General features: G+C 48.4%; 1 protein-coding gene across 11 annotated transcripts in view; it reads left to right on the forward strand.

Annotated features, from left to right (window-relative positions):
- The first annotated feature begins 2,130 nt into the window (after positions 1–2,130).
- SEPTIN6 (septin 6) overlaps positions 2,131–25,716 on the forward strand; it is a 65,715-nt gene continuing 42,129 nt past the window's right edge. For 4 of the 11 annotated variants that reach the window (XM_081126388.1, XM_081126390.1, XM_081126385.1 and 1 more), the window contains exons 1-3: positions 2,408–2,560; positions 16,807–16,921; positions 25,142–25,337. In XM_081126388.1, the coding sequence (XP_080982514.1) occupies positions 2,531–2,560; positions 16,807–16,921; positions 25,142–25,337 (341 nt within the window). In that variant the 5' untranslated portion in view covers positions 2,408–2,530. Of the gene's footprint in view, positions 2,561–16,806; positions 16,922–25,141; positions 25,338–25,716 lie in introns of those variants that run through there. The other 7 variants (XM_081126391.1, XM_081126387.1, XM_081126382.1 and 4 more) reach the window with 6 other exon arrangements.

Consider the following 25,716-nt stretch of genomic DNA (forward strand, 5'->3'; position numbering starts at 1 on the left):
TAGGAGTAAATACACACACATTGACACATACTGAAACAGACACAGCAGACAAGCACACTGACATACAAAGGCACACCTCCTCATACATCAACACCAACCCACACCCCAAGGAAACTGGGAGGCCCAGGCCCCCCAGGGGGGTTGCAGATGCAGGTGGCAGGTCTTGGATTGATGAAAGGGTTGCTGGAGACTTGAATTACACACTTGGTTCTAGCCTGAGAGATCCAGTGTTTCGGAGGAGGAGGACTCCGCGAAGTTCTGAGGGTCCCTAGGGACAGGAGGGCAGAGTGGGGCACACTGGCCGGCTACTAAGGATTCTGCGCTAAGGCGCTGGGCTGAAATCTGTGGAGCTTTGGTTAGCAGGGAGCACTAAAGCGGGAGGGCAGAACACCCGGAGGAAGGCGGGGTTCCCTGGAGCCCAGTACTCCACCAGCCCAGCTCTGCAGACCCTCCCCCACTCTGGGTATCAGCTCTCAGTTCTGGCTTCCAAATGCGTGCTCCTGGTCTCACCACCACCCAACCCCGTGTCCAGAACAGAAGTAGTAACCTCTGGCCCTTCCCGGTCCACGGCGCTCCAGCCTTTGCCAGGGAAGACCAGTCAACTCTGACTCCCCGCCCCCATCCGATCCGGGCCCAGCCTTCCAACGGTTCCTCCTACACAGCCTTCCTACGTCTCTTCTTTCTTTTGTATGCCCACTCCCCCACACGCATCCAAATCCTCTGGCCTCCTGTTCAGGACACGCTTAATCTGTTGCTTCCTGAGTGCCAGGCCCCGAGCTAGGCACTGGGGATGCATTGTGCAGACTGTTCGCTCTCCAGGTGCACTTTGCACTTAAGAAGCTTCCCAAAACAGGGGTGAGAAGCACTGTCCTGGCAGGTGGAATCAAGGGCCAGAAAAGCGCCTCATGTGGCCACCCCATTTCTCTGCAGCCTTTCCTTTCCCACAGGCCCAGGCCACTGGGTTGCCTCCCTTCTCCCTCTCTCCCCCTGGTTCCTGTTTTGCTGCTTTCTTCCCTCCTGCCTCCCCCTCTGCTGCTCCCGCCTTGGGCTGCTGCCGGGTCATCTCCCGTGCCCCCATCCTGGACCCCCTGCGGACCCAGTTTTTTGCCCATAAGCCTGCCTCTCCTCCCTCCGCCCCCCCCCCCCCCCGCGGTCCCACGTGCCTCTCTAGGGTCTGGGTCCCCTTTTGAGACCAGAGCATCTGCCCTTTTGAGGACTGGAGTGTTCCGCCCCTTCGGGTCTCTGGCACGCCAAATCTGTCAGGGTTCGCCAGTCCCAGGGAACTAGCAAGGGGCCACTCCCAGGGGAGAAGGAAGGGGGAATCAGGGCTGGAGAGGTGCCAAGGGTAAAGGAGGGGACCCGCGATGGTGGATGGCCAGGAGGGAAAGGAAATCAGACAGGCACAGCCTCTGCCTTCGGAGGTTCTCCTGGGCTCACCCAAGGTTAGGGGGCCATCAGGGGGCGGGACAGAGCCGCAGGAGGCAGCCCCTCCCCCTCACTCCGGACTATCCCTCTCCACAGAGCTGCTGATCTTCATCCCCAAGCCCCTCCTCTAACTCCCCTTTGGTCTGGGCAAGGCAGGGAGGGGTGGGCGGTCTGAACCTCTGCTCCCAAGCTGACCATCTGGGGCTGGGTGGGGAGAGGAGGCATGGGGCCGGTCTGTGTTAAGTACCTAACAGTGGTGACTCGGCTCCACGGCATGACAGACCACAGTACCCGAGGCTTAGAAATCCCAGGGCAGAAGGGGCGCTTGGTCTCTGGACTGCTGGCCTCGGACTCCGCACGTCACAGCTCAGTTGCAGGGCGGCAGGGCGGCTCCCCCCAGCGTCCCCTTTCTAAGCTCCACTATGGAGCTGCAGGTGCCGCAGCAGCTGCCCCCATCTGGCCTCAGCAACACTCCAGGGCCACGATTGCGGGAGGGGGGGGGGGGCGAGTCAGGTGTGGTGGAGCATCGAGACTCCAGTGGCAGGGGCTTGCATCCCAGCACCCTGATATCTCGGTGGAGAGGAAGAGGGGTCCAGGGGGCTGGGGAGAGAGAGGACTGCAGAGCTCAGCCGCTGAGCTGTGCGCGGGAGGGAGAGGGGCGGGGGCTCCCCTCCAGCCTCCGGGGGTCTGGGGACTCAGGGATGTAAGGCGAGAGCAGGGGGGTGTGACAATTCAGCAGAGGTCGGGACGTACCACGGAACCCAGTGGCGGGGGGGGGGCAGGACGTGGTCACGGAGGGGAGCCCCCGCCCCCCTTCGCAACGGCCAGCGATTGAGGTTGTAGGGAGAACTGGAAGCGCGTGGGTAGGGGGAAGCGGCGTGTTAAATCCGTCCCCTCCCCAGACCTCTCTTCCGAGGGGGTGGGCGTTAGAGGGGAGGTTGGGGTTGGAGCAGCGGCGAGGGGGCTCCTCCCTTGCACCTCCCCCACAGGACTTGGTCGCGCCCGAAGTGTAACACTTTCTCTTTGTCGGAGGAGCTCCACTGTTTCCTGTGCTGGAGCTCCCGTTGCGGCGGCGCCCGTGGCAGCCCTGGCGGACGCAGGAGCGATGGCAGCGACCGACATAGCTCGCCAGGTGGTGAGTGCAGGGCTTGGGTGCCAGCACCCGGACCAGGGGCCTGGGCAGGGCGGGGGGAGACCTGGCCACCGCCGCCGCCCTCGCGAGGAGGGCAGTGGGCAGCATCCAGGTGCCGAGGTGCGGCAGGACTTCTGCTCCCGCGATCAGCGTCTCAGTCCCCCAGCCTGTCCCCAAGAACGCGGCGGCGGCGGGCGGGTGGGAGGCTTGGCCAAGGCTGAGGGCCGGCGGCCGAACTTGAATTGCCCAGTATCTGCAGTGAGCGCCGCCGCTTCCCTCGCTGCAGCCGCTGTCCCGCCAGTGGGGCGTTGCCGAATGAATGGCTGCACGAGCCGCCCAGCCCTCCGCGACTCCGGCACCCTGGCCGGGCTTCTAGAGCGCGGGGCCGCGCCCCTGCGCGCAGCCGCCCTCCGGGACCGGCCTCCTTAGGAAGAGGGGCCCGGGCCTGGGGTTAGCCCCGGGCAGGAGGCGGTGAGCAGTGAGGGGGGCGGGGAGGTGACTGGCGGGGGGAGGGGTCCTCCATATGCATTACATATGTGACTGAGCCTGTGAGTGTGGAGCACTGTGCGCGTCCGAGTGCACGCGCGCGCACTCGTGCCTCCCCGCGGGCGGCGGCACCCCGCTGCCCTCCGACCCTAGATGAGTTGGCCAGTTTCTCTGAGTGTGCTCACCTCAGGCTGTGCGTCCAAACGCCTCTGTGCTTGTGCTGCGTGCCTCTGGGTCCCATTGGCGCGTCTGTGTGGGGTGCAGTCCGCTGGCCTGTAGGTGGCTGGCTGCGTATTTGGGCAGGTTTCTGAGCACCTGACCTGGGCTGTGCGGGCCTCCGGGGGTCTGTGATGGTGTGTGTTCAGCGGAACTGGGCTTGTGTGCCAAAACCTGTGGAGCTGGCTTCTTTCTATGGGGACTCAGGAAAATAACTGTGAGGTTTGCAAAAACGGTGCTGTCTCTCTTTTTGTTGGCAACAGACTCTAGGGGGAAAAAAAAAATCTTCAGTTAAAGAACTAAAGTGTTCCAGCCCGAGATATACACGTAAATCATGTTGAAGTGACCCGAGGCTCCCTGTTTGTTGTTTTAGACCAGAAGTTTGGTTGCAAAGGGAGGGGATGATTCCATTTGGGGGAACAACCTAGCCTTTCTATTCATCCATGGGTTTCTGGAATTTTCAGAAGCCCACAATTACCAGCACCCTGAGGCCAGGAAGGGGAGTGAAATTGAGGTAGGTCAAATCCCATGACACCAAATACTACTTGATGAAAATCTACACACACACACACACACACACACACACACACACATGTTTTAAAACCTGTTTTACTTACTAAGGAAATAGTCTGTGCAAGGCAATTCCAGTGCAAAAAAAAAAAAAAAAAAAATAGCCTCTAGATATTTGGTGTAATTAAAATTGATTTGTTTTTAAAATCTGAATCTGGAATCCATGTGTTTTCTCTTCAGGATGCGTATGCATTTATTCCACCCTCTTGTCCCTGTTTGGAAGGGCAGAGTTATTACTCTGGAACCTCCCCCTAACCCTGCAGACCCCAGCACGGAGCTCTTTATGTACTCATGATGTGGAAGAACTCAGAGTAGATAGGATGCACTGGGATAAGGAAAACTGAGAGAGTTCTCTTTTCCCCAAGCTTGGCACTGTAATATCTATTACTTTAAGTGTTTTGAGGGTTCCCAGAGTGCTTTTCTTCTCCTCGTTTACCTGTATTTTAGACGTGGCATGGCTTAAGTAGAAGAACTAGTCTCCTAGATTACACTTGCCCCATCCTTAGTGACCAAAAAAGGATGCTAATGATTTTTCTTGTCAGCTAATTAATTTGCATTGACCTGTCTAGCTTTCACAAGTCCCCTTGCCTGAATTAGGACTGCAGGGCAGATGTTACACAGGGGAACTTTCTAGAAGGTTGTGTTTCACCTCAGGCACAACACAACGCAGAAATCCCTTTGTTCTGCAGATGGAGGTGGGGGTAGTTTAAGGCCACTCAGTTTGCTTTACATGGTTCCAGTTTGCTCTGGCCGGCCCTGCCGTACTGTGTGATGAAGAACATAATTGTACTCCAGATTCTGAAGCTCAAAGAGCAGCCTGAGCACTTGAGACCTTGTTATCGTGATAAATGGGTTTCTGGGAAAACTGACGTCACTCTCTATGCCCCCCTCCTGCAGCCTGTGAAGCTCTTGATTAATGTGTCATCTGTCTCTCTGCTCTCCTTTGTGTCTGCAAGAAGTTGTAATTCACCAGGGGAAGATGGAATTAACTCAGGAGACCTTGGACGTCTAGTTGCAGCTTGTTTCTTCCAGGGCACACGTATCCAGGGGTTGGGAAGAGAAGACTGGGGAATAAACTTGAGTATGCCTGGCTTAAGAGTTCTGTCTAGTGAGCTCTGAGACATGGCGCCATGCAAGTAGTCCTCTGGTATGTGTGTGTGTGTGTTCGTGTGTCCTTTCCAGAGTCAGTTGAGGGTCACTCTGGCTAGACTAAAACAGGCCCTAGAGTTGTTGGGTAGGGCCCTTATTTGGGCATGCATGCAACTTGCAAGTTCAGTTCTCCTGTACATAATACAATCCCATCCCATCTGAATGAACACTGCGAAGATTCTTCATGACAAAACAATTTCTCTGTTGTTACCCCAGGTGTTTTATTTGATTGACTGCTAAATGTCGCGCACCATGGCTAGCCCTGGTCAACTATATAAAAAAAGGTAGTAAACAGTTCCTGGCTTTGAAGCTTATAGTCTAGTTGGAGAGGCAAATTGTGGACACAATAATTAGAGAACTATAGCAGATTCTTGGGATGGTCCCACCTCCAAGGATACATGACTTGTCCCAGGTAACCTAGCCAGGCACAGTGCATCTGCTGGCTCTTGAGCTGTTTCTTTCAGTGTTTCATTTTGAGTGACAGACTGTAAGTGCTGGCCCATAGAAAGAACCTTGATTCTGGCTTGAAACAATCCAAAATGTGGGAAATGATGCTTTCTTCCAATAGCAGCCAGGCAATGGTCTTTCTCCCTAATGGAAGAGCTTGCAGGGCCTAGCTTTGCCCTAACTGGGGCAAGTGTCTTAGGGCATCTGCCTACAGGTGGCTGCACCCTGGGCTTGCTGTCAAAAGGCACTTCCCCTTGATTCCCTTTGAAGCTCCCTGCCTCAGCCATATCCACCACTTCACACAAAATAATATTTTACCCTGAACAGGGAGAAAAAATCCCAGTATTCACCCACACCTCTGCTGGGGATATAGCACTGAAGAAAATTTACATGGAATCTAAGTCAAGGGTATATGGATGATCATTGTACTATTTCCCAACTTTTCTGTGTTCGAGACTTTTCAAAATAAAAAGTTGGAGGGGAATGACAATACACCCCCCAAATGCACATGGTCCCTTTCCTCAAGGAGTTTACCATCTGGTAGCAGAGGCAGACACCAATAACTATATAATTACCATGGGGTAAGTGCTGCATGGGAGAGCTACTGCCTGCCATGAGAATTCATGACAAGGGGACCTCATCAGCAGTGGGTGGTGTGTGACCAGAAAGGCTTCCTGAGGGCTTCAACTAGGAAAAGGGTAGGTGTGAAGATGGGTGAGATCTCACTTCTGCTACTGGGCTGGGAACATTTCCTTTGTTAATTCACACGCTTCTATTTTCATTCATTTCTTCAACGTGTGTTTATTGGGCAGAGACTCTGCCAGACCCTGTGCCAGGTGCTGGGGATCTAGTGTGGCCAAGGCAAATAGGATGCTGCCCTCCCAGAGCTTCTAGAGGAGAGGCAGGAATGAGCCCCGTTTCCTTTTCCTATCCTAAATCCCGGAAACATATGTTAGCGCTGTTCTTGTTCCAAAACTGCATCACAGCTGAGCGATTTGTCTGTAAAGTACCATGAGATTTTGATCTGCAGTCATGTGCATAGCATTCACTTTGTGGTGTCTCTTCTGTAAATTTTCTGTTAATTGCCGTCTTTGTTATTCAGTACGGCCCCTCCCTTTGTGTGCTGGAAGGGAGCAAAGCCATTGTATTAGCCCGAGCAAAACTAATTAGGAAGCAAAGTCCCCTGGAAAAAGGTATCCGGAATGAAATGGGACTGATTTCTGGACTTGCCTGCGCTCCTGGATTATCAGAGCTGGGGTTTTGTGTTAGCGTGAACAATGGAGTAGGGTTTCTATTGCATGAACATTAAAACCTCATTCAAGAAAGAGAGAAAGAGAAAAGAAAAGGAATCCCACGGATAAGTATAAATGGTTCTTTCAACGCTCTCAAAATACTTCCATCTGTATGATTTCATTTTCCCCAACAGCTTCCTGGACAAGTATTATTGTCTTCTTTATTTTATGGGTACAGGGAGATCAAGTGACTTAGTCCAAAGTGTTATTGCTGGTCAGTGGATAAAACAACAAAACACCTACCAGATGACACAGATTCATTAAAAACCCGTCTGGTCTTTTCATGATGTTTCTAAGAAATAAAAATCCTGCCACGTCCTCTCTTCTCTCTCTTTCACTGCACTTGCCCAGCACACTCATGGGGGTCAGAGGAGAATATACTTGGGTGCTTTGAAGACTCTTGATGTTAAAAAGAATCTCAGCTTAAAACCAGATAGCACAGCCATGGGTTTTTCCTTCTTTTTTTCTCCCATATTGCTTTCAATAAAAATCTTGGAGCCACCAGCTATGTAATGATGGATTATTTTAAGTAACAACTGGAGGGGGGGCGGCAGAATAAATTAGAAACACAGACCCTTCCTCCTCGGTTTGGCAGGAGGAGGCTTCTGCTGCCTCGATTTGGGATTTGAAACCGTGGGTTTCTCTGTTGCCTGCACGGAGGAAGGAGGCCACATGCTCAGGAGGGTGAGACATAATGTTATCCTCTCCTTCAGTGTCTTCTCGTTAGAGGCAGCCATCTGCTGAATTATGCAGTGTGCTCTCAGGCGGCCGGAGTTGGGTCATCCGTTCCACTCACTTAAAGGTGACTGGGGAAAAGATTTGCAGGCCTTCTCAGGGACAGGACTCAGGGCTCAGGTTTCTTCTGCCGGGGCCCTCGCTGACCCCTAATGAAGGCCCTGGGGTAAGAGGAGCAGAACGGCCTTCTCAGCCCTTGATGGCCCTTGATGAGGTGTGAGGTAGCCTTGGGTTTCCTTTCACAGCAGAGGCCCCTAGGTCTGAGCTCTGGCGCTGAGGCAGGAACTAGATTTTTTCAGATCCCCTTTAAATGAGACCAGATGGAGGCAGAGGCAAATTCAGGCTCCCCAGAGGACAGTTGGGCATTCATCCAAAGGCCTGTGAGTAAACCTTTTTTTTTTTTTTTTTTTTGTACATTGGAGATAACAATGTCCAGAACACCTAGAAAACTCGGTTTAAATAGCCTGGCTTGAAGGGAATCTTGTCTGGTATTTGTGGGAAAGTTGATGCACCCTGAGCAGGGGGTCGCCCCTGGACTGCGGTGGAGATATTTTACTTAAGAATTTGGTTTGTTGGGTTAGGTAGCCCTGGGGTTCTTGAGCAGAGCTAGGGGTTGGCCAGGCGAGGCTTAGAGGCTTAGGTTGGAGTCAGAAGGGAGGGAGATGGGAGAGAGAATGCAAAAGTGGAGCAAAAGGCCCTCTGCATCATGTGCTGCCTCCTGTGCCACCCTCCAGCGGGCCACAGCCACCTTGGGGAGCCCATAGGCTTGCGGCTCGTGTTCTGTGAGCCTTCTCCCTCCGACTGAGCATCAAGCCACAAACCCAATGTCCCGGAATTTTAGCAGCATGAAAATCTATATCTGCCCCTTGAGGCAGCTTTTCCATTTGAGAGTGGCAGTCTGCTTGGCAGGGCCCTGGATCCCAGCACCACTCTCCGCCACTAAATCACTCTGCCTCGGGACAAGTCATTTCCTCTCTCTGAGTCTCCGTTTCCCCTTTTGTAAACCGAGCGGATTGGATTAGGTGATTTCTAAGGGCGTTTCCAGCTCAACCATTGTATGGTTCTTATGTTTCCTTGTTTTCCAGCCTAATTTCGTTTAGGTCCTTGCCTGCTCCTGCTTCTGAATGAGGTGACAGAATGTTACTCCACCCCTTCCTTGCTTAGACTCCTTGAGCTGAGTGGAGAGAGATCTGGAGAGAAGGCAAGTCTGGGCTTTTAGCTCAGCAGGGTCTCTATAAGTGGACTAGAAACAAACCCTTCAGATATTGTCTGTCCGTGTACGTGTATATAGCCTTTGTCTTCCTATAAAGGTACATGGCGGCTGAATTCTTGTCTTTTGAGTCCCATTTTAAATGCACAAGGAGAGCTGGCTCTTTAATAGAATCCTGCTGTGGATCCTTTCATAGAATGAAAAGCCACTCTGGAATTGATCTGGTGGATTAAAATCCTGAGTTTCATCTACTGGATTTGCCCCAAATGGGCCTTCTCCCTGTGTGGTGAGGGATGGTCTCCTTTGTGTATCCCCAGGGTCCCTTAAGATGCCCCCTCCATGAACGCCATTTCTGGGCCCCATAAGGGATTGCTGCCAGCTTTTGCAGCTTTATTTCTCCTTGGCAAAGCCCCCAAATTGCTCTCTCCCAGTTCAGGGCATTGCTACTACTGTCGGTTTCCTGGCTTAATCAGCATGAGGGAAATCCTGATATTTGATGTGTGATGCACGTTGGAGGTTGTGTGTTTTTTTTAACCTCTGGGCACTTCTCAGTGTTTTTGTGGTTCTTATGACTGATAATACAGTGGCATCTACGCCCTTGACAACAGTGGAGGCAGCAGATAGGGCTGTCACCCACTTGATTACTTGAAGACTCGCTGCTAGCGTTTCAGGATATGTGATTTTTACTTCTGGTTCTCATGAATATTTATAATAATAAGTTACACTGTATAATAATGTTATGTATATACAATGGTAATATTATGAGGGTAGTAGGGTTTTTTGGATTATTGGTAAAATAAATGTTTTATATTACAGTAAAGCTTCCTGAGAGCTGAGCACGCACCTGAATTTTCTGCTTATCTATATTTAAAGCACCTTTTTGGTTGTAGTTGAAGATTTTGCTACAATATCTGAGGCCAATTTCCTGCCTAGGAAAATATCATCATAGAACTTTTTTTAAAAAAACATTTTTATTCTGATTATAAAAGTGAAATATGCCTACCGTAGAAAATTTGGAAAACACAGAAAAGCAACAACACTTACAGCCCCTCCACCCAAAGTAACCATTGTCACCATCTTGTTGTATTTTTTGAAGCTTTTAAAAATGCATAGAGCCTTGGCCGGTTTGGCTCAGTGGTTAGAGCATCGGCCTGTGGACTGAAGGGTCCCAGGTTCAATTCCAACCAAGGGCACATACCTCAGTTGCAGGTTTGTTCCCCAGCCCCGGTCGGGGTGCCTTCGAGAGGCAACCAATCAATGTCTCTCTCTCACATCGATGTCTCTCTCTCTCTCTCTGTCTCTCTCCCCCTCTCCCTCCCCCTTCCGCCCCTCCCCCTCTCCCTCTCCCTCTGAAAAGCAATGGAAAAAATATCTTCGGGTGAGGATTAAAAAATAAATAAATAAAAATGCATATATACTTTGCCCCCATGATTGGGATGATCCTGTATATCCTGTCTATACAGTTTGTTTTGTTTTGTTTTGTGTGTGTGTTTTGCCTGACAGTATTTGGTAATCATTTCCCCATATTATTAAATATTCTTAGAAAATATTTTTATCAGCTGCTTACTATCCCATCGTGCATCATCAAATTATTCACTGATTTTGATCATTCTGAAGATTTGCAGGGTCTATCAGAGATTGGAGTTCAGGGCTAGGAATAGAGATGGAGAAAGAGAAGGTGCGAGAAAGCCGCCCCCCCCCCCCTTAAGTGACATGTGGGGAGAATCTTATTTCAGTGTTTCTGCCCTTTCCTAACATTTCATGCAAAGGCTAGAGGGGAAGTTTGGGGAAAGCCCGGTCATCGGCAATGAGCTCCAAACTTTTGGCTTTGGTCTCATCCTTCAGAATGACAGCTACTAACCTAGGCACCTCAGTTTTATTTTTATTTTTTTGAATACTTGTTTTTAAATTTAATCTTTTGACTTTTAGGGAGGGAGGGAGGAGAAAAGGAGCGCTCGAGAGAAACATCGATTTGTTGTTCCACTTACTTAAGCATTCATTGGTTGATTCTTATATGTGCCCTGACCCGGGATCGAACCCACAACCTTGGCGTATGGGGACAATGCTCTAACCAGCTGAGCTCCCTGGCCGGGGCAGAGGCACGACAGTTTTAAATGGAGGCAGGAAATTCTCCATTGACACAGATGCACGCTCAGTTCCCAGAGGCCTTGGTACTGCTTGCTTAGCAGACCACAGAGGTCGCAAGACGGGCAGGCGGTGGAGGGGCACAGGGTTCGCCCATGTGGGTGCTTATGGGACTCTTTATTTGCAGAATAACAGCAGTGGGAGAAAGATGCACAGCTGGAACCACCATAATTCATTCTTCATAACATGAACCTTCGACTACTCAATTAAAAAACGAAATTGGTGTGTCCTCGGGGGAGGAGGCGGAAGAGAAAGAGAGCGGTGCTTCTGCCCATGATGTGAAATGTGGTATAACGGATTTCAAAACCGCAAGTGACTGCAGATGAGCAGAAAACAGGAAATGTAATTGGGGAGGGGAGTAGGGCTCTCCCAGGCCTCGGGAGCGCCCTTGCATTTTGCCTGCCTTTTAGCTCCCCTCGGACGCTTACCTCTCCATTGCCCCTGCTGCAGAGCTGAGTGAGAACCCTTTCTTTCTATTAAAAATGTTTTAAAATTACATAGGTTAATGTGCGACCACATTCATGCTGTAAAAGAATCAAACAATAGGGAAGTAGACTCACTAGCCCCCTTAGCAAGCCCCTGTTTCCAGTCCCCTCCCTGAGGTAGCCACAGTTCTTGGTTTGGTGGTGACTTTTCAGTCCCCTTTCCATGCACTCACATACCTTTATGTGCAAATGCACACATATGGGACTTTTTTGCATGGATGGGCTTATACTGTGCTTATTATTCTAGAACTTCTTTTACCTGCATTATAACATGTCTTGGAGATACTCACATCAGCACCTATAGACCTACTTCATTCTAATTAACAGCGGCAGAATATTCCAGAATAGGCTTGTACCATAATATAGTTACATATTTTCCTATTGCTGAACATTTACCTTTCTTCCCTAGTTTTTCAGTATTATAAAAATGGTCACAATGAATTTTCTTGTAGTACATGGATCTTTGTATAGATATATGAGTTTCTGTAGAATAGATTCCGAGCAGAGGTTGCAGGGTTACTGGAGATGGACTGTTTAACATTTTGGTTCTGTGGCCTTTGTCGCATCTCAGTTTCAAGCCTTGAACATGGTCCCACCTGCTACTCAAAATGACAACTTGAGGTTTTAGTGTCAGACATGCTGGGCCAAGTTGCTGGTTCCATCTCCTCTTGTGAACATTTTAATCCAGGGGACGTTCAGTTAATTGCAATCAGAGTAAACGGGGACCACAATCAATCAGGCCGCCTTGTGGAGAAAGAGGAAAGAGATAAGATATCAGAGGTTTAGTGAGGAAGGGGTAAGAAACTTCCAGGGGCTGTTCTCAGATCTGTGTACATTCAGTCCAGTGTCCTGTCCTTTTGACCTTTGCATATTTAGCTCTGAACAATGAGGACTGATATTCATAATGATGACCTTTACATTTTATAAGATTCATCAAAGGAATAGTGAATGGCACTCGCTAGACAGGATTTCCTAGCAGGAACTGTATATACAAATACTACATTTTTGAAGCTTTCTCAAGTACAAGCATTGAGACAAAAAGTTTGCTGCTCAAAACAACAACACATTAACCAGATTCCATGTTCCCTAGTCCCTAGCCTTCCAGTTAATTTAGGTATATTGGACAATGGGTTAAAAAATACCAACAAAATAAGGATTCTAAACGTCACCAGTGACCTTCACCAAATCCAGATCGGCGGTTGTTTCCCTGTCATTCTTCCTGACTTCAACCTTGGCCTCCAGTGATAGAAAACTTTGGGGTCATCTCTTCCTTACCTGATCACTTCTTCCTCTTGGAAGAATCCTCTTCATCTCCCCATTCCCTACTTGTGGGCATTTCCTGCGTTCACTCTTTAGCTCTTTTCTCCCTGTACTAGCTCTTGGGGAACACATCAGTTTCATACCTCTCACTCCTAAATTTATATCCCAGGCCTGAATTCCCCTGGAGCCTACAATCCCGTATTACTAAGTACTTATTGAATTTCTTCCCCTGGATATCTCACATAAAATCAAAACCATCTTATTTTCCTTAATATAGAAAATGCTTTTACAAATTCAGAAGAGAAAAACAAACACCTATTTTTTAAAAAATGGGTAAAGATAAGGGCAGGCAACTCACATAGATATATGCATATACTTTATGTATACACACACACACACATATATATAGTTGAACAATAAAAATAATAATAATATGCAAATTAAATGATATGCCATTTTTCCGTGATTCAATTCACAATAGCTAAAAAGCCTCAGAAACTCAGCGTTGGTCTGTGTATGCATAAACAGGCACTCTTGTATATTGATGGTGGAGAGAGACATTTGGACTATTCTCTCTTGAGTTTCAGTGTGTACCAAAGTCTTTCAAATGTGTGTGCCCTTGGGCCCAGTGGGCTTTAATTCTAGGAACTTAACTTAGGGAAATAATCAGAGATATGGCAATCTGTAAGAACACGAATTATTGTTTATGTTGCTGAAAACTTGGAAGCACACTAGATGTCTAGCAGTGGGAGACTAGTTAAGGAAATCTGGTCAAGTCCTACAATGGAATGCTATGTGATCAATAAAAGTAATATTTTAGAAGTATACTTAATGTTATGTGCTTGTTTGGCCACTATGCTATACACCTGAAACTAATATAAAATAATGTTGAATGTCAACTGTAATTGAAAAATAAATTTTAAAAAGAAATATACTTAATTACTCAAGAAAACATCCACACTATCTCGAGTGTCAGGTTATTAAGTCAGTTTATGAAAAGGATTGTATAGAATTATCTCTATTTTGTAAAAAACAAAAAAGATATACAGACTGGAGGGAAGTCCATTTGAATATTAACAGTGATTATTTCTGGAGAGTAATATGGGTGATTGTGATTGTCTCCTTTATAATTTTCCATGTTCTAAAATATCTACAGTGAACATTGATTGCTTTTATAAAACAAAAACGTGATAAATGTAATTTTTTTTTAGTAGTAGCTTATTTAAAACCAGACTCCAACTTCCCCACTAAACAAACCCCCTTTCCTGCCTTCCCTCTTTCTGGCCATGGTGCCATCAATCCAAGCTCCCAGGCTTAGAATGTTGCAGCCTTAGAGGTCTCATTTCTCCCTCACTCCCTCTGCCCAATCACTCATTGAGTCTCATCCCTTCTTTAGGACATCTCTCGAATTTGTTCTTCCCTCCTGAGTCTCAAGTCAGATCAGTTCACTTCAATAAGCATTTATTGTCACAGTGCCTGGATGCCACTCGGCTAGTTCAACATTATTGGAGTCATGTGCTCATATGTCTTTCTATCCCTACTCTCTCTCCTCCAATCACTTAAGACCCTGCCTCTGGAATGATCTTTCGAAAACGCTCCTTGTATAGCCCTCCCTGCTCAAAACACTCAAAATGCCCTCAAATCTCATGGCCTAGAGAATAGAGCCCTTTCCAGCACTATGCTAGGTGAGAGGGAATAGGTGGGCACATGGGAGGTGCTTGGTAAGTCTGACAATGAAGTAAATCTTTAAGAACAAGGTGTGGTGTTCTCCCCACTGCCCTCCACTGTCTTCAGCTTGAAAATTCCCTTTCCTCGCCTTTTGGCACTTGGACCAGAGGCCTTGGAGCACTTGAAGCTTCATGGTGCTGCATTTGGCGACGGGAAGAGGCATCCAGGGGCGATAAAATATGGCTCAGGAAACCTCAACTCTCAGTTCCTCCCAATTTCTGCTATGTAGGAGGCTCCATCGAGAAAGCATATTGGCTTGTAAGTCTTGTCTCCCTGCAGTGTTGAGGACCAAGAACAAACAGTGGGAAACTTACATCTTTTTGTTTGCTTTGGTAAAAAGAGTAAGGAAAAGGAGGCGAGGGGATATGGAAAAGGTTGAATGTAGAACGAGCCCTGAGTGATGTGGGCCCCTCAGGAAACCCAGCTGTCTTCAGGTGTCCCACTGGGACCCAGAATACTCCAACCTGGGCTGAATGATGGCAGATGGTTGTGTTCCAAGAATACTCCAGTGGGAGTGTGTGGGGGGCGAGATGTGTGAGGGTAATGAACTTGCCAGGTGGCAGTCACTGGCACCTAGCCCTGTCTCTCACTCTTGGAGTATCTGATGGCACCAACGGGAGGGGGATCCTAAGCTGGGTGAAGGGGCTATCTGGGAACCAGTTCTGACAATGTCAGCTGCTGTGAGGCTCCCCCCCCCAGTGCAGCCCATCCTTCTCAGTGTGAAAGTGTACCTTTATGGACCTAATCTTAAAGCAGGTCCAGTCCAGGCTAGGAGCTGCCTGCTAGCAGCCTGGGATGTTGGCGCTGGCCTCCTGGCACTAACCATGTCCTTCTTGGATTACTCTTGGCACCTTTCTGGTTATGGAAATCTTGGTGTTGCCCCACCCAACAGAAACTCTGACTGCTTACCTGGCCCACCCCTCTTGTCTAGCTCAGTGTCTCCAGCTTTCCTTCTCCCCTTTCCCCTCCCTTGCTGCCGTTGGCAGTTAATACATTTTTTTTTAGTACGTGCAGGCCCCTTTTGTCCTTCCCCCTTGCTCCTTGGAAGCCTGCCCCAGTTTGAGGTTCTCCCTGTTTTGTAAAACAATTAACAGTAAGAAGCAAAGGCCCTCTGCTTTCCAGAGCTACAAATGGCTTTGAACCAGAGGAAGCAAGGAGGCAGCTCTCTCTTGCTGGAGTGAGCCGCTGGTGTGCCACGGCGTCCCGCGTGGTATTTGGGGAGTCTGGGTGGAAGGATAACCTCAGTGGAATAAGAACAGCAGCTACTGTTGATGGAATGCTTACCCCACACTCAGAGCTTGAGGAGTATTATCCTCTCTAATCCTCACACCAGTCCTATGAGGTAGTAACCACTAGTTCCCCATGTTGCAGATGGGGACACTGAGAAGTTAAGTAACTTGTCTAAGGTCAGAAGGTGGAGGTAGTGGGACTCTAATTCAGACCTCCCTGAACTCAAAGCTTAGTCTCTTTTTTTTTTTTTCCACTTAAAAAAATGTTCAATTACAGTTTACATTCAATAGTATTCTGTATTAGTTTCAGATGTACAGTAAAGTGGTTGGAAAATCATGTACTTTACAGAGTGGTTCCCCACTGCTTCAAGTGCCCTTCTGGCTCCATACATAGTTATCATGATATTGCTGACTATATTCCCTATGCTGTAATCTACATTTCTGTGACTATTCTGTAACTTGGTACCAACCTGTGCTGCTTAATCCCTTCACCTTTTTCACCCAGTCTCCCAACCCCCCTCCCACCTGACAGCTGTCAGCCTGTTCTCTGTGTTTATGAGTCTGTTTCTGATTTGTTCATGTATTTTGTTCTTTAGATTCCACATATAAGTGAAATCATATGTTATTTGTCTTTCTCTGACTGGCTTATTTCACTTAGCATAATACCCTCTAGGTCCACCCATGCTGTCTTGAGGTAGGATTTCGTTCTTTTTTATGGCTGAGTAGTATTCCATTGTGTATATGTACCGCTGCTCCTTTAACCACTCATCTATGGATGGGCATTTGGGTTGCTTCCATATCTTGTCAAAGCTTAGTCTCTTAACCTCAACATGGTGGCACCATTGTAGATTCCCAAAGTGCCCTAGAGAGAGGAGCCATCGAAATCCCTTTGTAATGTTTCCTGAACATGTATGTACCAGGCATTGTTCTAAGTTTGTTACATGTGTGAGCACATTTGAGTCTCCCAGTCACCTGTAAGATAAGTAATATTATCTCATATGACAGATGGAGAAGGATTTGGAGTCTCCAAGAGGTTATACAGCTTGTAAGTGATTTGAGTTGAGAGTTTACCCAAGTCTGTGAACCTCCGGCGCCAGAGGTCTCATCACCTGGCCCTGCCCTCCCGCCCCTAATAAGACCCTCTGTGGTTTGCTTTGTCTGGAACTCTGGTGATATTCATTATGGAGCCTGGGCGGGTGCTACTTCCTGGCACAGAGATTATTTGAATAGAGAAGTGAAGCCCAGATTGCTTGTAAGCACATTTTCATTTTCTCCCCTTCCTCCCCTTCCAAATTAGGGTGAAGGTTGCCGAACTGTCCCCCTGGCTGGACATGTGGGGTTTGACAGCTTGCCGGACCAGCTGGTGAATAAGTCAGTCAGCCAGGGCTTCTGCTTCAACATCCTGTGTGTGGGTGAGTATTTCCACAGCAGACACTTCTATTACAGAATATGGATGCTTAATGGCTGCATGTGGCTTAGCAGGTAATTAGGTTAAATAGTATGTCATTCTGATCTACTGCAAGAGTGCTTCGCCCCTCTTTCTTCTTTTATCTCTCTGCTTGTTTTTGCAAACACTTGGCTGTAATGACATTTTCCCCTGGTCAGATAAGAATATGGGAGTCATACCTTTCAGGAAACTGAGCTGTGTGACACCCAGTGGAAATTTTGCAAGGGATCTGTCTGGCTCAGCTATTGCTGTCAGGTTCGTTTTGACTGTAGAAAACGAGCCAGGGCAGAACTGGGAGGGAGGGAATGGCTGCAGAAAGGTGCCTGCCCACCAGCTGTGGGCAGTGGTTTGGGTCTGTCTGTTTCCTCTGCAGCCCTGCTGTGCTTGGTGCAGGTGGAGCTCAAGTGCAGTGACCATACAGCCGTATTGCAAAGTTCTTTTATTCCCTTTAAGTATACCTCTGCCTGGGCCTTCAGTCTCAAATGTGGGAACCATATCTTAGTCACCTCTGATATGCTAATCACAGCACACAGAGGGTTCAATAATGTCTGTGAAAGGAACGAATGAGTTAACCCCACAGGAACCACTTACTATGCTTCTCAAATACTTTCCCATATTAGCAGTTTGGGTCCTCACTAGGGCTTTGCGAAGTGAGCACAGTGAGTGGCAATCATATCCTCATTGAACAGATGGAGACCCAGAGACTTGAGGAGGATAAGGGACTTACTTGAGGCAACACAGAATAAGTGGCAGAGCCATGACAAGGACCCGGGTCTGGCTGACCCTTTGTCCCTCCCTCTACTTCTCTAACTGCTGCTAGCTGCCTGTCTTGAGAACACAAAAGCATTCTAGAAACTCAAGCACCAACCAAATATGAGGAACAGAAGTTCCTTGACATTCTTTAAGAATCTCTCCTTAGACCTTAAAAACTCCCAAATTTGCAAACACGATCATAGCATGTAATTTTCACTATACAGTGCAGTAGAGCATACCTACATATTTTCAGTGACCTACCTCCACACCTTAATAATTGTATAATACCACAGTAAAGCCAGTTTTCATGCTGGTTGAAACACCCAAACACTTCTGGTAATTGCCTTTTCTTATTCATGTATAGAGAGTGTGGGAAACTCATTCATGCTGAGGATCATGTTGAGCCATTCCTGAATTGGACATTTTACTCTTTTTATTTTATTTTATTTTTTAAATTGATTTCAGAGAGAGGAAGGGAGAGGGAGAGAGAGATAGAAACATCAATGGTGAGTCATTGATCTGCTGCCTCCTGCATGCCCCCTACTGGGGGTCGAGCCCTAAACCCAGGCATGCACCCTGACCAGGAATTGAACCTTGACCTCCTGGTTCATGGGTCGGTGCTCAACCACTGAGCCACACCGGCTGGGCAACATTTTACTCTTTAATGTAGTCTGTTTTCTAACTACAGTCATTCATCTTCTTGGGCTCTGTTTTCCTTCTCCTCTGTCCCCAGCACTCTTCCATGTCATTTTCTGTGGAATAACTGCATGCTCAAGGGCAAGTGGAAAACAACGTAGTTACTTCTAAATGTGGATGGCAGGCAGTCAGCTAGGCTCGCTCACTAGCTTAATGACTGACTCCCATGTACTAGCTCTGGAACCAATGAAATGAAATTAAGTGCTTCACGGAATTTCCTATCATGAGCCTTAGAGTCCAGATCTAGGCTGTTAATTCATCAAATGCCAGAAATCCTCCGATGGTTATGATTAGAAGAAGGATACAAAATAAATGGAAGTCATGGTGATTGACATCAAGATGAAATGCTATTGCTTCGAATAGGGGCACTGCCAAATCTCTCCAATCTCTGGCTGATGGCCAACTTATTTTACATAATATTTGATTACGGAATATGTCTGAACAAACATACTAGATTCTCTTGGCATTCCTCCCAGAGCTCTGCGTGACCTATACTGAAGTTGAGGAGATGAGAAGTGAAACGACAGGATCACACCAAGCAACCTTTCAGCCAATTGGGTGGGCTAGTAAAGCTTCAGGTGGCGGGTGGGGGGTGGGGGGGTGGGCATGGAAATCAGAATAGCTCTCTGAGGGCGGGCTTGTAGGGTAATTGGACATGTGAGTCCCAGGCTCCCTGCGGCCCAGAGGAAGAGACAGCCGAGCTCATGGCAAAGTGAGTGGGAGAAATAGTAAACCCCTATCCTTGAGTTCCCACCCAGGCATTGTACAGCTATGACTGCTTCAGTGTGCGCCTGCGGGGGTGGCCTGGCTCAACCGCCTGGGACAGACCCCACAAGAGGGGAGGGGTAGGAAGGAGACCCTCCTCTCCAAGCATTCACCCTGTCTCTTTCTGTCCCATCCTGTCAAGTTTCAGAAAATGGCTGTCCTAACAGCTACCCTCTTAGCCCTGCAGGCACAACTTTTTGATGCACCAGCCTGGACTGGGTTAATTTCATTCGTCATCCCTGATCCAAAAGAGCCTACAACTCATGCATTCTGCTCTCTGACTGTGCTTGTGACCCTGTCATTGCTCAGAGAACCCACAATTTGGGCCAAGGTCACGAGCAGCTTAGAGTGGCTCTAAGGCTGCAATCTCAGCCCAGCCACAGGGCTAGGTGCTGCTGCTGACTTGGCGGAGGGTTTGTAGCTTGGCTGCTGAAGGTGATCTTTTCTCTCCCAGGACTTTCAGTGACCATGCTTTCATGCCTGCCTACCGCCTGTGCATAACTGTCAGGTTTACTCCCTTAATGACTGTTTGGGCATAGAATATGTTCCCCCAAAGGATTTTCTTTTCTTTTCTAATAAGGCATTTTAAGTGTAAAATTATGGTAGCACTAGCTGCCATTATTAACAGAGACCAAGGCTATTTTTAGCACAGTATTATTTATCTTCGTGCTGGGCTGCCGAGCATAGGCCCAAGCCCAGCAGAGTGGGTACCCGACATGTACTACATGTACATGTGTGGTGTGTTCACATGTGCATGTTGGGGTTGGGAGAGAGAATTTTTATGAATCCAGAGCCCAATTTATATGTCAGGGTACCAGTAAACGACACCTACAATGATTGTTTTTATTTTTTATTTATTTTTTTGTTAATCCTCACTGGAGGATATTTTTTCCATTGATTCTTTTTAGAGGGCGGGGGGAGAGGGAGAAAAGCATTGATGTGTGAGAGAGACACATCGATTGGTTGCCTCCTACATGTGCCCTGGGGCCGGGGGAACAAACCCGAAACCCAGGTACGTGCCCTTGACTGGAATTGAACCCGTGTGACTCTTCAGTCCACAGGCCGACGCTCTAACCACTGAGGCACGCCAGCCAGGGCTACAATGATCGTTTTTGGAGGGCTAAGCACATGGGTGTGAGCATATTATGACTCCTCTTCAATAGATTCTCTAGGATTGACAATAATTACTGAGTAGGGTGAGGTTCCCCTCCCCCCATAAAAATATCTACTGGTCCCTTAGCTTTGGAATTTGCTAGGATCCCATTATCCTAGCTACAGTACAGGAGGCCTCAGAGGAGCCACCAGAGCCAGCAGTACAAATGTTCTGCTAGGAAAGAGCCCCAAAGAGACTCAGACCACCGAATGTGCCAGCAACAGTAATGCCTGCGAGAAACACAAAGAGTCATAATGATAATATTTACTTTGAGGCTGCTCAGGATTCCAGGCGCAACTGGGCCTGGTTGAACTGGGGAAAAGCATAGAAGAGAAGCAGGATTGAGGCTCACTGAAGTAGGAGGGGAAGGGCAGCTAGCATTCTACCAAGGTCAGGGGTCGATTGCGAAAGGCTGCTGCTCACCTAAGCCTGGCTGCCAGCAGCGGTCACCCTCACAGTCTGCGCTCAGGGGAAACTTGCCACGGTGGGCAGCATTTGCCCATTTCCATAGTGTCGTTCTTGCCGCCATAGCTGCTTTTTGCTGCCAACCTGACGTCACTGCACACGGGCTTGGGAAGAGCTGCAGGAAGCTGGGCGAGCCAGTTCCAGCACAGCACTTTGCTCTGCAAGATCAGGAAGGAGACGGAGCAAGGTCACCGAGCCAGGCATGACCTTGTCCCTGTCCAAAGGCTCCCTGGCCAACTGGAGTTCCTGGAGAGTTTCCTTTCGGGCACCTCCCTTTGGAACTCAGAGCCGTTTCTCTTGCTTTATTCCACCATTCGGAGCTGGAAGGGACTTTAGCTCCATGTGACTGTGAGCTCTGTGGGAACAGGGATTGGGGCTGTCTTGTTCATTGCTGTATCCCCGGCCCCTAAAACTCTGCCTGGCTCCTGTTAGAGGCTTTGTAAATATTTGTTCAGTGACCGAATGAGCCAACATATCATGCCTATGGGATGCGCCAGAGCATATTGGTTATAAGCATGGGCTCCAGTGCCAAACTGCCTCGATTCACGTGCCAGCTCTGCCACTTACTACTTTGTAACCCTGGACCAGTTGCTTTTTTTACACTGTATAGATGAGGAAGGTAAGGTGCAGAGAGGTTGAGAATGCGGGAAAATGCTCACAGCTAGGGAGTAGCTTGGTTAATCCATCTGTAAATTAAGGACAAATAGTATCTACCTCTTAGGCTCATTTGGGGGATTAAATAAGGAAATATGAAGTATTAACAGCAGTGCCTGGCTCATAATGAGTGCTCCATAGATGATAGCTATTATTATTACTACTCTAACCTGCTCGTTTTATGGAGGAGGAGACTGGGGCCCAGAGAACGGGAAGGGCTCTGCTCAGGCCACACAGTCATTTAGTGATAATGTCGCTGGGACTCTGTATTTCATCACTGACAGGAACTTCACTGCACAGGTGCCAGAGGGTACAAATATCAACAGCAAATGAGGAAAAGGGCTAACTAAGCTTTTTTTTTTTTTTGGTTACAGTGTTGTTTTTTAACATTTTTTAAAAATTGATTTTAGAGAGAGGAAGGTGGAGAGAGAGAAACATCAATCGGTTGCCCCCTGCACATACCCCAACCAGGGATTGAACCCCCAACCTGGGCATGTGTCCTGACCAGGGATTGAACTGGCCACCTTTTGGTGCACAGAATGATGCTCCAGCCAACTGAGCCACACCAGCCAGGGCTATTACAGTGGTTTTGAACTCAGGGTACAGAGGTCAACATCGGACTATCCCAGGGAGTATAGTTTGAAAAAGCATATTTCATAGTACGTGCTTTAAATCAAAATTCTTTTTTTAAAATCTGGTGTTTCCAGAATACTATCTGCAGTGAGTTGAAATCCTCTTGACTGGTGGTGATGACTTAAAAAGGGTTAAGAAACTGCTCCACTATGAGGAGGGAGGAGGAGAGAGAAATTGACCCCTAGGGACTCCTCAGGTTTCCTGCTGGAATCTAATTGCCAATCCCCACCTTCCTGCAGGGCTGTGGAATCTGCTGAGCTGATCTGAATTAGGCTCCATGTGCCCTCCCTCCCACTCAGTACTGGGCGCAGGGCAGCATGGGAGGGGACAGCATCCTAGGCTCAGGCTGAGCCTGTGCCAGCCATTGAGAGAGAGGGCCCCCCTCCCCCCCCCCACCCCCAGGCTCCATATTGACAGGAAGGCACATGGGAGCACTCAATAGCCATGGGACGAGCTCACTTGATGTTCTGCACTTTTCTTGTGTTGCATTTATCACGATTCCCTAGATACCTGTGGGTCCTTTTCTTCCAGACATTCGTCATTGGGCATCTAGTTTCCGCAGCCCTTTTGTGCTGGCAGGCATTCGGGTGGTCATTTTCCCTGCTGCCACTCCCTGCTGCCCTGCCCTGCCCTGCCTGCTGGCCTCTATTTCTTCAGCTGTGCAAACAGGGTGGGCCCCTCACTCTGGGTAGTCCTCCTGATGCCTGTGCGAGCCTGAGCTGGGCACTTTCCAGAGTACAGGAAGCTGTCCCCTCCCTTGCTCTCTGAGAATGCTTAGGATCAGAGAACCAGGGAGGCAGCTCTGGGTGCTGGGGAGGCAGGGCCTACCACTCTAGGCTTTCAGCAAAGAGCTCAGGGAACAGAGGAGGGGGTGGAGATGGGAGTGTACAAAGAGAGGCTAAAATGTAGTTTGAACCTCAGCGCCCAGAGGGAAGGGAAGTTAGGGTGTGGCAGCCACCCTTGTGTTTCCACCTCAGAGGTGCTGGCCCCATTTTCAGTTAGCTGCACCCCCACCTTGGGCAGGGAGGGGGTGATACATTCCGTTGCTTGGCCAAGTCTGTCACCTCCCATTGCAAAGGCCTCATCTCACCACATTTTTCTTGGGACCCAAATGCTTCCTGTTCCTTTAGGGAGGAACAAAGGGGCCTCTTCTGGGAGATTCTTTGCTGCTAAGAGGTACAGCAGACCCTGGCTGGAAACCTGATCTGTGCGCAGAACCATTTTCCTGCACCCTGACAATCAAGCCCATTAGTCAGACCTGGCTATGAAATTGGGCAGGGGCCGGGTAGCTGGCTGAATTGAATGTTCTCCTTGTTCTCTGTCTCTCACCACACACAGAAGCTCTCATCAACAGACAGTTTAAAAAGCACCTCCTGCACTCATAGGTCATTTCTTGGGAGAAAACAGTCATGGAAGATCCAAAGCTGGACACACCCAGAGGGTGGAGGGGAGATGGACCATTTGCACTTAAGCCACGGGCAGCTCTGACTCTAGGCCTGGACCGCTTTGTAGATACATGAGGTCAGTCACTAGAGGGGATTTGCCAGGTGAGGATTTGCCCAGTGAAAACCCGCTCTTGACTGTAAAGACAGTCAATGCTCACATCTCAAGGGTTGGGGGGGGGGGGGAGAAGAAGGGCTGATGAGAGCAGAATGGCAGGGTAGTCTAGGTATTCAAAAGGCAGTCCAGCCCTGGCCTGTTTGGCTCAGTGGTTAGAGCATTGGCCCGAGGGCTGAAGGGTCCCGGGTTTGATTCTAGCCGAGGGCACTTACCTCGGTTGCAGGTTCAGTCCTCTGTCCTGGTCAGGGCGCATGCGGGAGACAACCAATCGATGTGTCTCTCTCACATCAATGTCTCTCTCTCTTTCCCCCTCTCTTCCTTCTACTCTCTCTGAAGAGCAATGGAAAAAATATCCTCAGGTGAGGATTAAAAAAATAAAAAGGGAATCCTAGGTAATTAACTACTGAATCTTGTATTCCTGAATTGCTTGGGGTGGGGTGGGGAGCCAAATACAGTTTGGATCCAAGGAGATTGTAAGCAGCTATAGTGCCCAGCCCAGTTGGTGGCCTCCCATCTGATACCTGCCTAACTCCCGTGCCACCAGCTTCCCTCCAATGTTCTCATTTCCTGAACACCCCTTGGCTTATGGCAGTGGCTTGACCTCCCTCAGATCTTCCAGAAATAACCTCCCCAAACCTTCACCCCCACAGCCCTTCCCCCACTTGTCTCCTTGGTGTGAAAGTTAAGACTTTTGAAATTCCAATGGTTTAATTTATGAGTACCCTGCAGCCTGTTAGTTAAACAAACAAATGACTGCTTTGTTTGAAATTTAAGGGGAGGAATAATTTGTGGCCTGCTAAATTCCCTGCCCATTAGCTAAAAATGGTCTCACTGACTGCTCAACCCCAGGGGAGGAGAAGCCTGAGGGCCACACAGTCTCCCCACTGGGACACACATTGGGGCATCTGCAGAGCGCTGTCTGGTCCTGGCAGGAAGGTGACATGGGGACTGAGGGGATATTTATTCGATGAGGGACTGCTGTCCCTCTCTTTTAAAGTTTAAAATAAGCTTTTTAATTTTTAAAATAACAAAAGCTGTACGTGTTCCTCGTAGAAAAGTTGGAAAATACAGAAAAGCATAAAGAAAGAAATGAAAATCACATAACCCCACCACCCAGACATAACCATTGGTAAGAATATGTTGTATTTCCTCCCAGTCTTTTTCTAGGCATAACTACCTCTCCATCATTGCCTAGAACAGTTTCTTTTTCTAACTATAAAAGCAATGTGTACTCAATGTTCACATAACAGAAAAATGAGGAATAAAAGGAAAATTACCCCAATTCCGCTATCCTGAGATGACTGCTGCTAATATGTTGGTGTAGTTCCTTTGAGGTTTTTTTCCCTTAACTGAGATCAAACAGTCCATTATAGTTCTATGTGCTCTTCACTTAGTGTCTTATCAGGTACACTTTCCCGTGTCAATGAATTTGCATCCAAAACATGATGTGGAATGGCTTCACGGTCCCTGTGTGAATGGACCATAATTTATCCTTTCGCTTTTCAGGAGAGACAGGTTTGGGCAAGTCCACCCTCATGGACACCCTGTTCAACACCAAGTTCGAGGGGGAGCCCGCCACCCACACACAGCCAGGTGTCCAGCTTCGGTCCAATACCTATGACCTCCAAGAGAGCAACGTGGGGCTAAAGCTCACAATCGTTAGCACAGTGGGCTTTGGGGACCAGATCAACAAGGAGGACAGGTAAGGAAGGGGGTGGGGTGGGGAGGCTGGTGGGAGGCTGCGGCGAATAGCTCACGGTGGCGTTCTTGGAGAGACCCCAGATGTCATGGTCTTGCCTAGAGCTCCACTGGGAATGGTGTAGGCAGGTAGCAGATCCCTTATTAGCGCCACCTCCACCCAGGGTCCCTGTCTACAGCAACTGTTCTACTCCACACATTTTGCCAAAAGAAGGGTGCCTTTCTGGTATGCACCGGTAAGGTCTCCGTTCCATTTGGCAGGCATTTACTGAGCATTTACCCGCCTTGTGTCAGGTACCGCTGTGCCCTGACTGTCTGAAAAAAAATGACCTTGTCTCTGCCCTTGAGGCACTCCCGGGGAAGACTGATTTTAAACAAATCAG

The sequence above is a fragment of the Miniopterus schreibersii genome (assembly GCF_964146895.1).
Source record: "Miniopterus schreibersii genome assembly, chromosome: X".
NCBI lineage: Eukaryota > Metazoa > Chordata > Mammalia > Chiroptera > Miniopteridae > Miniopterus > Miniopterus schreibersii.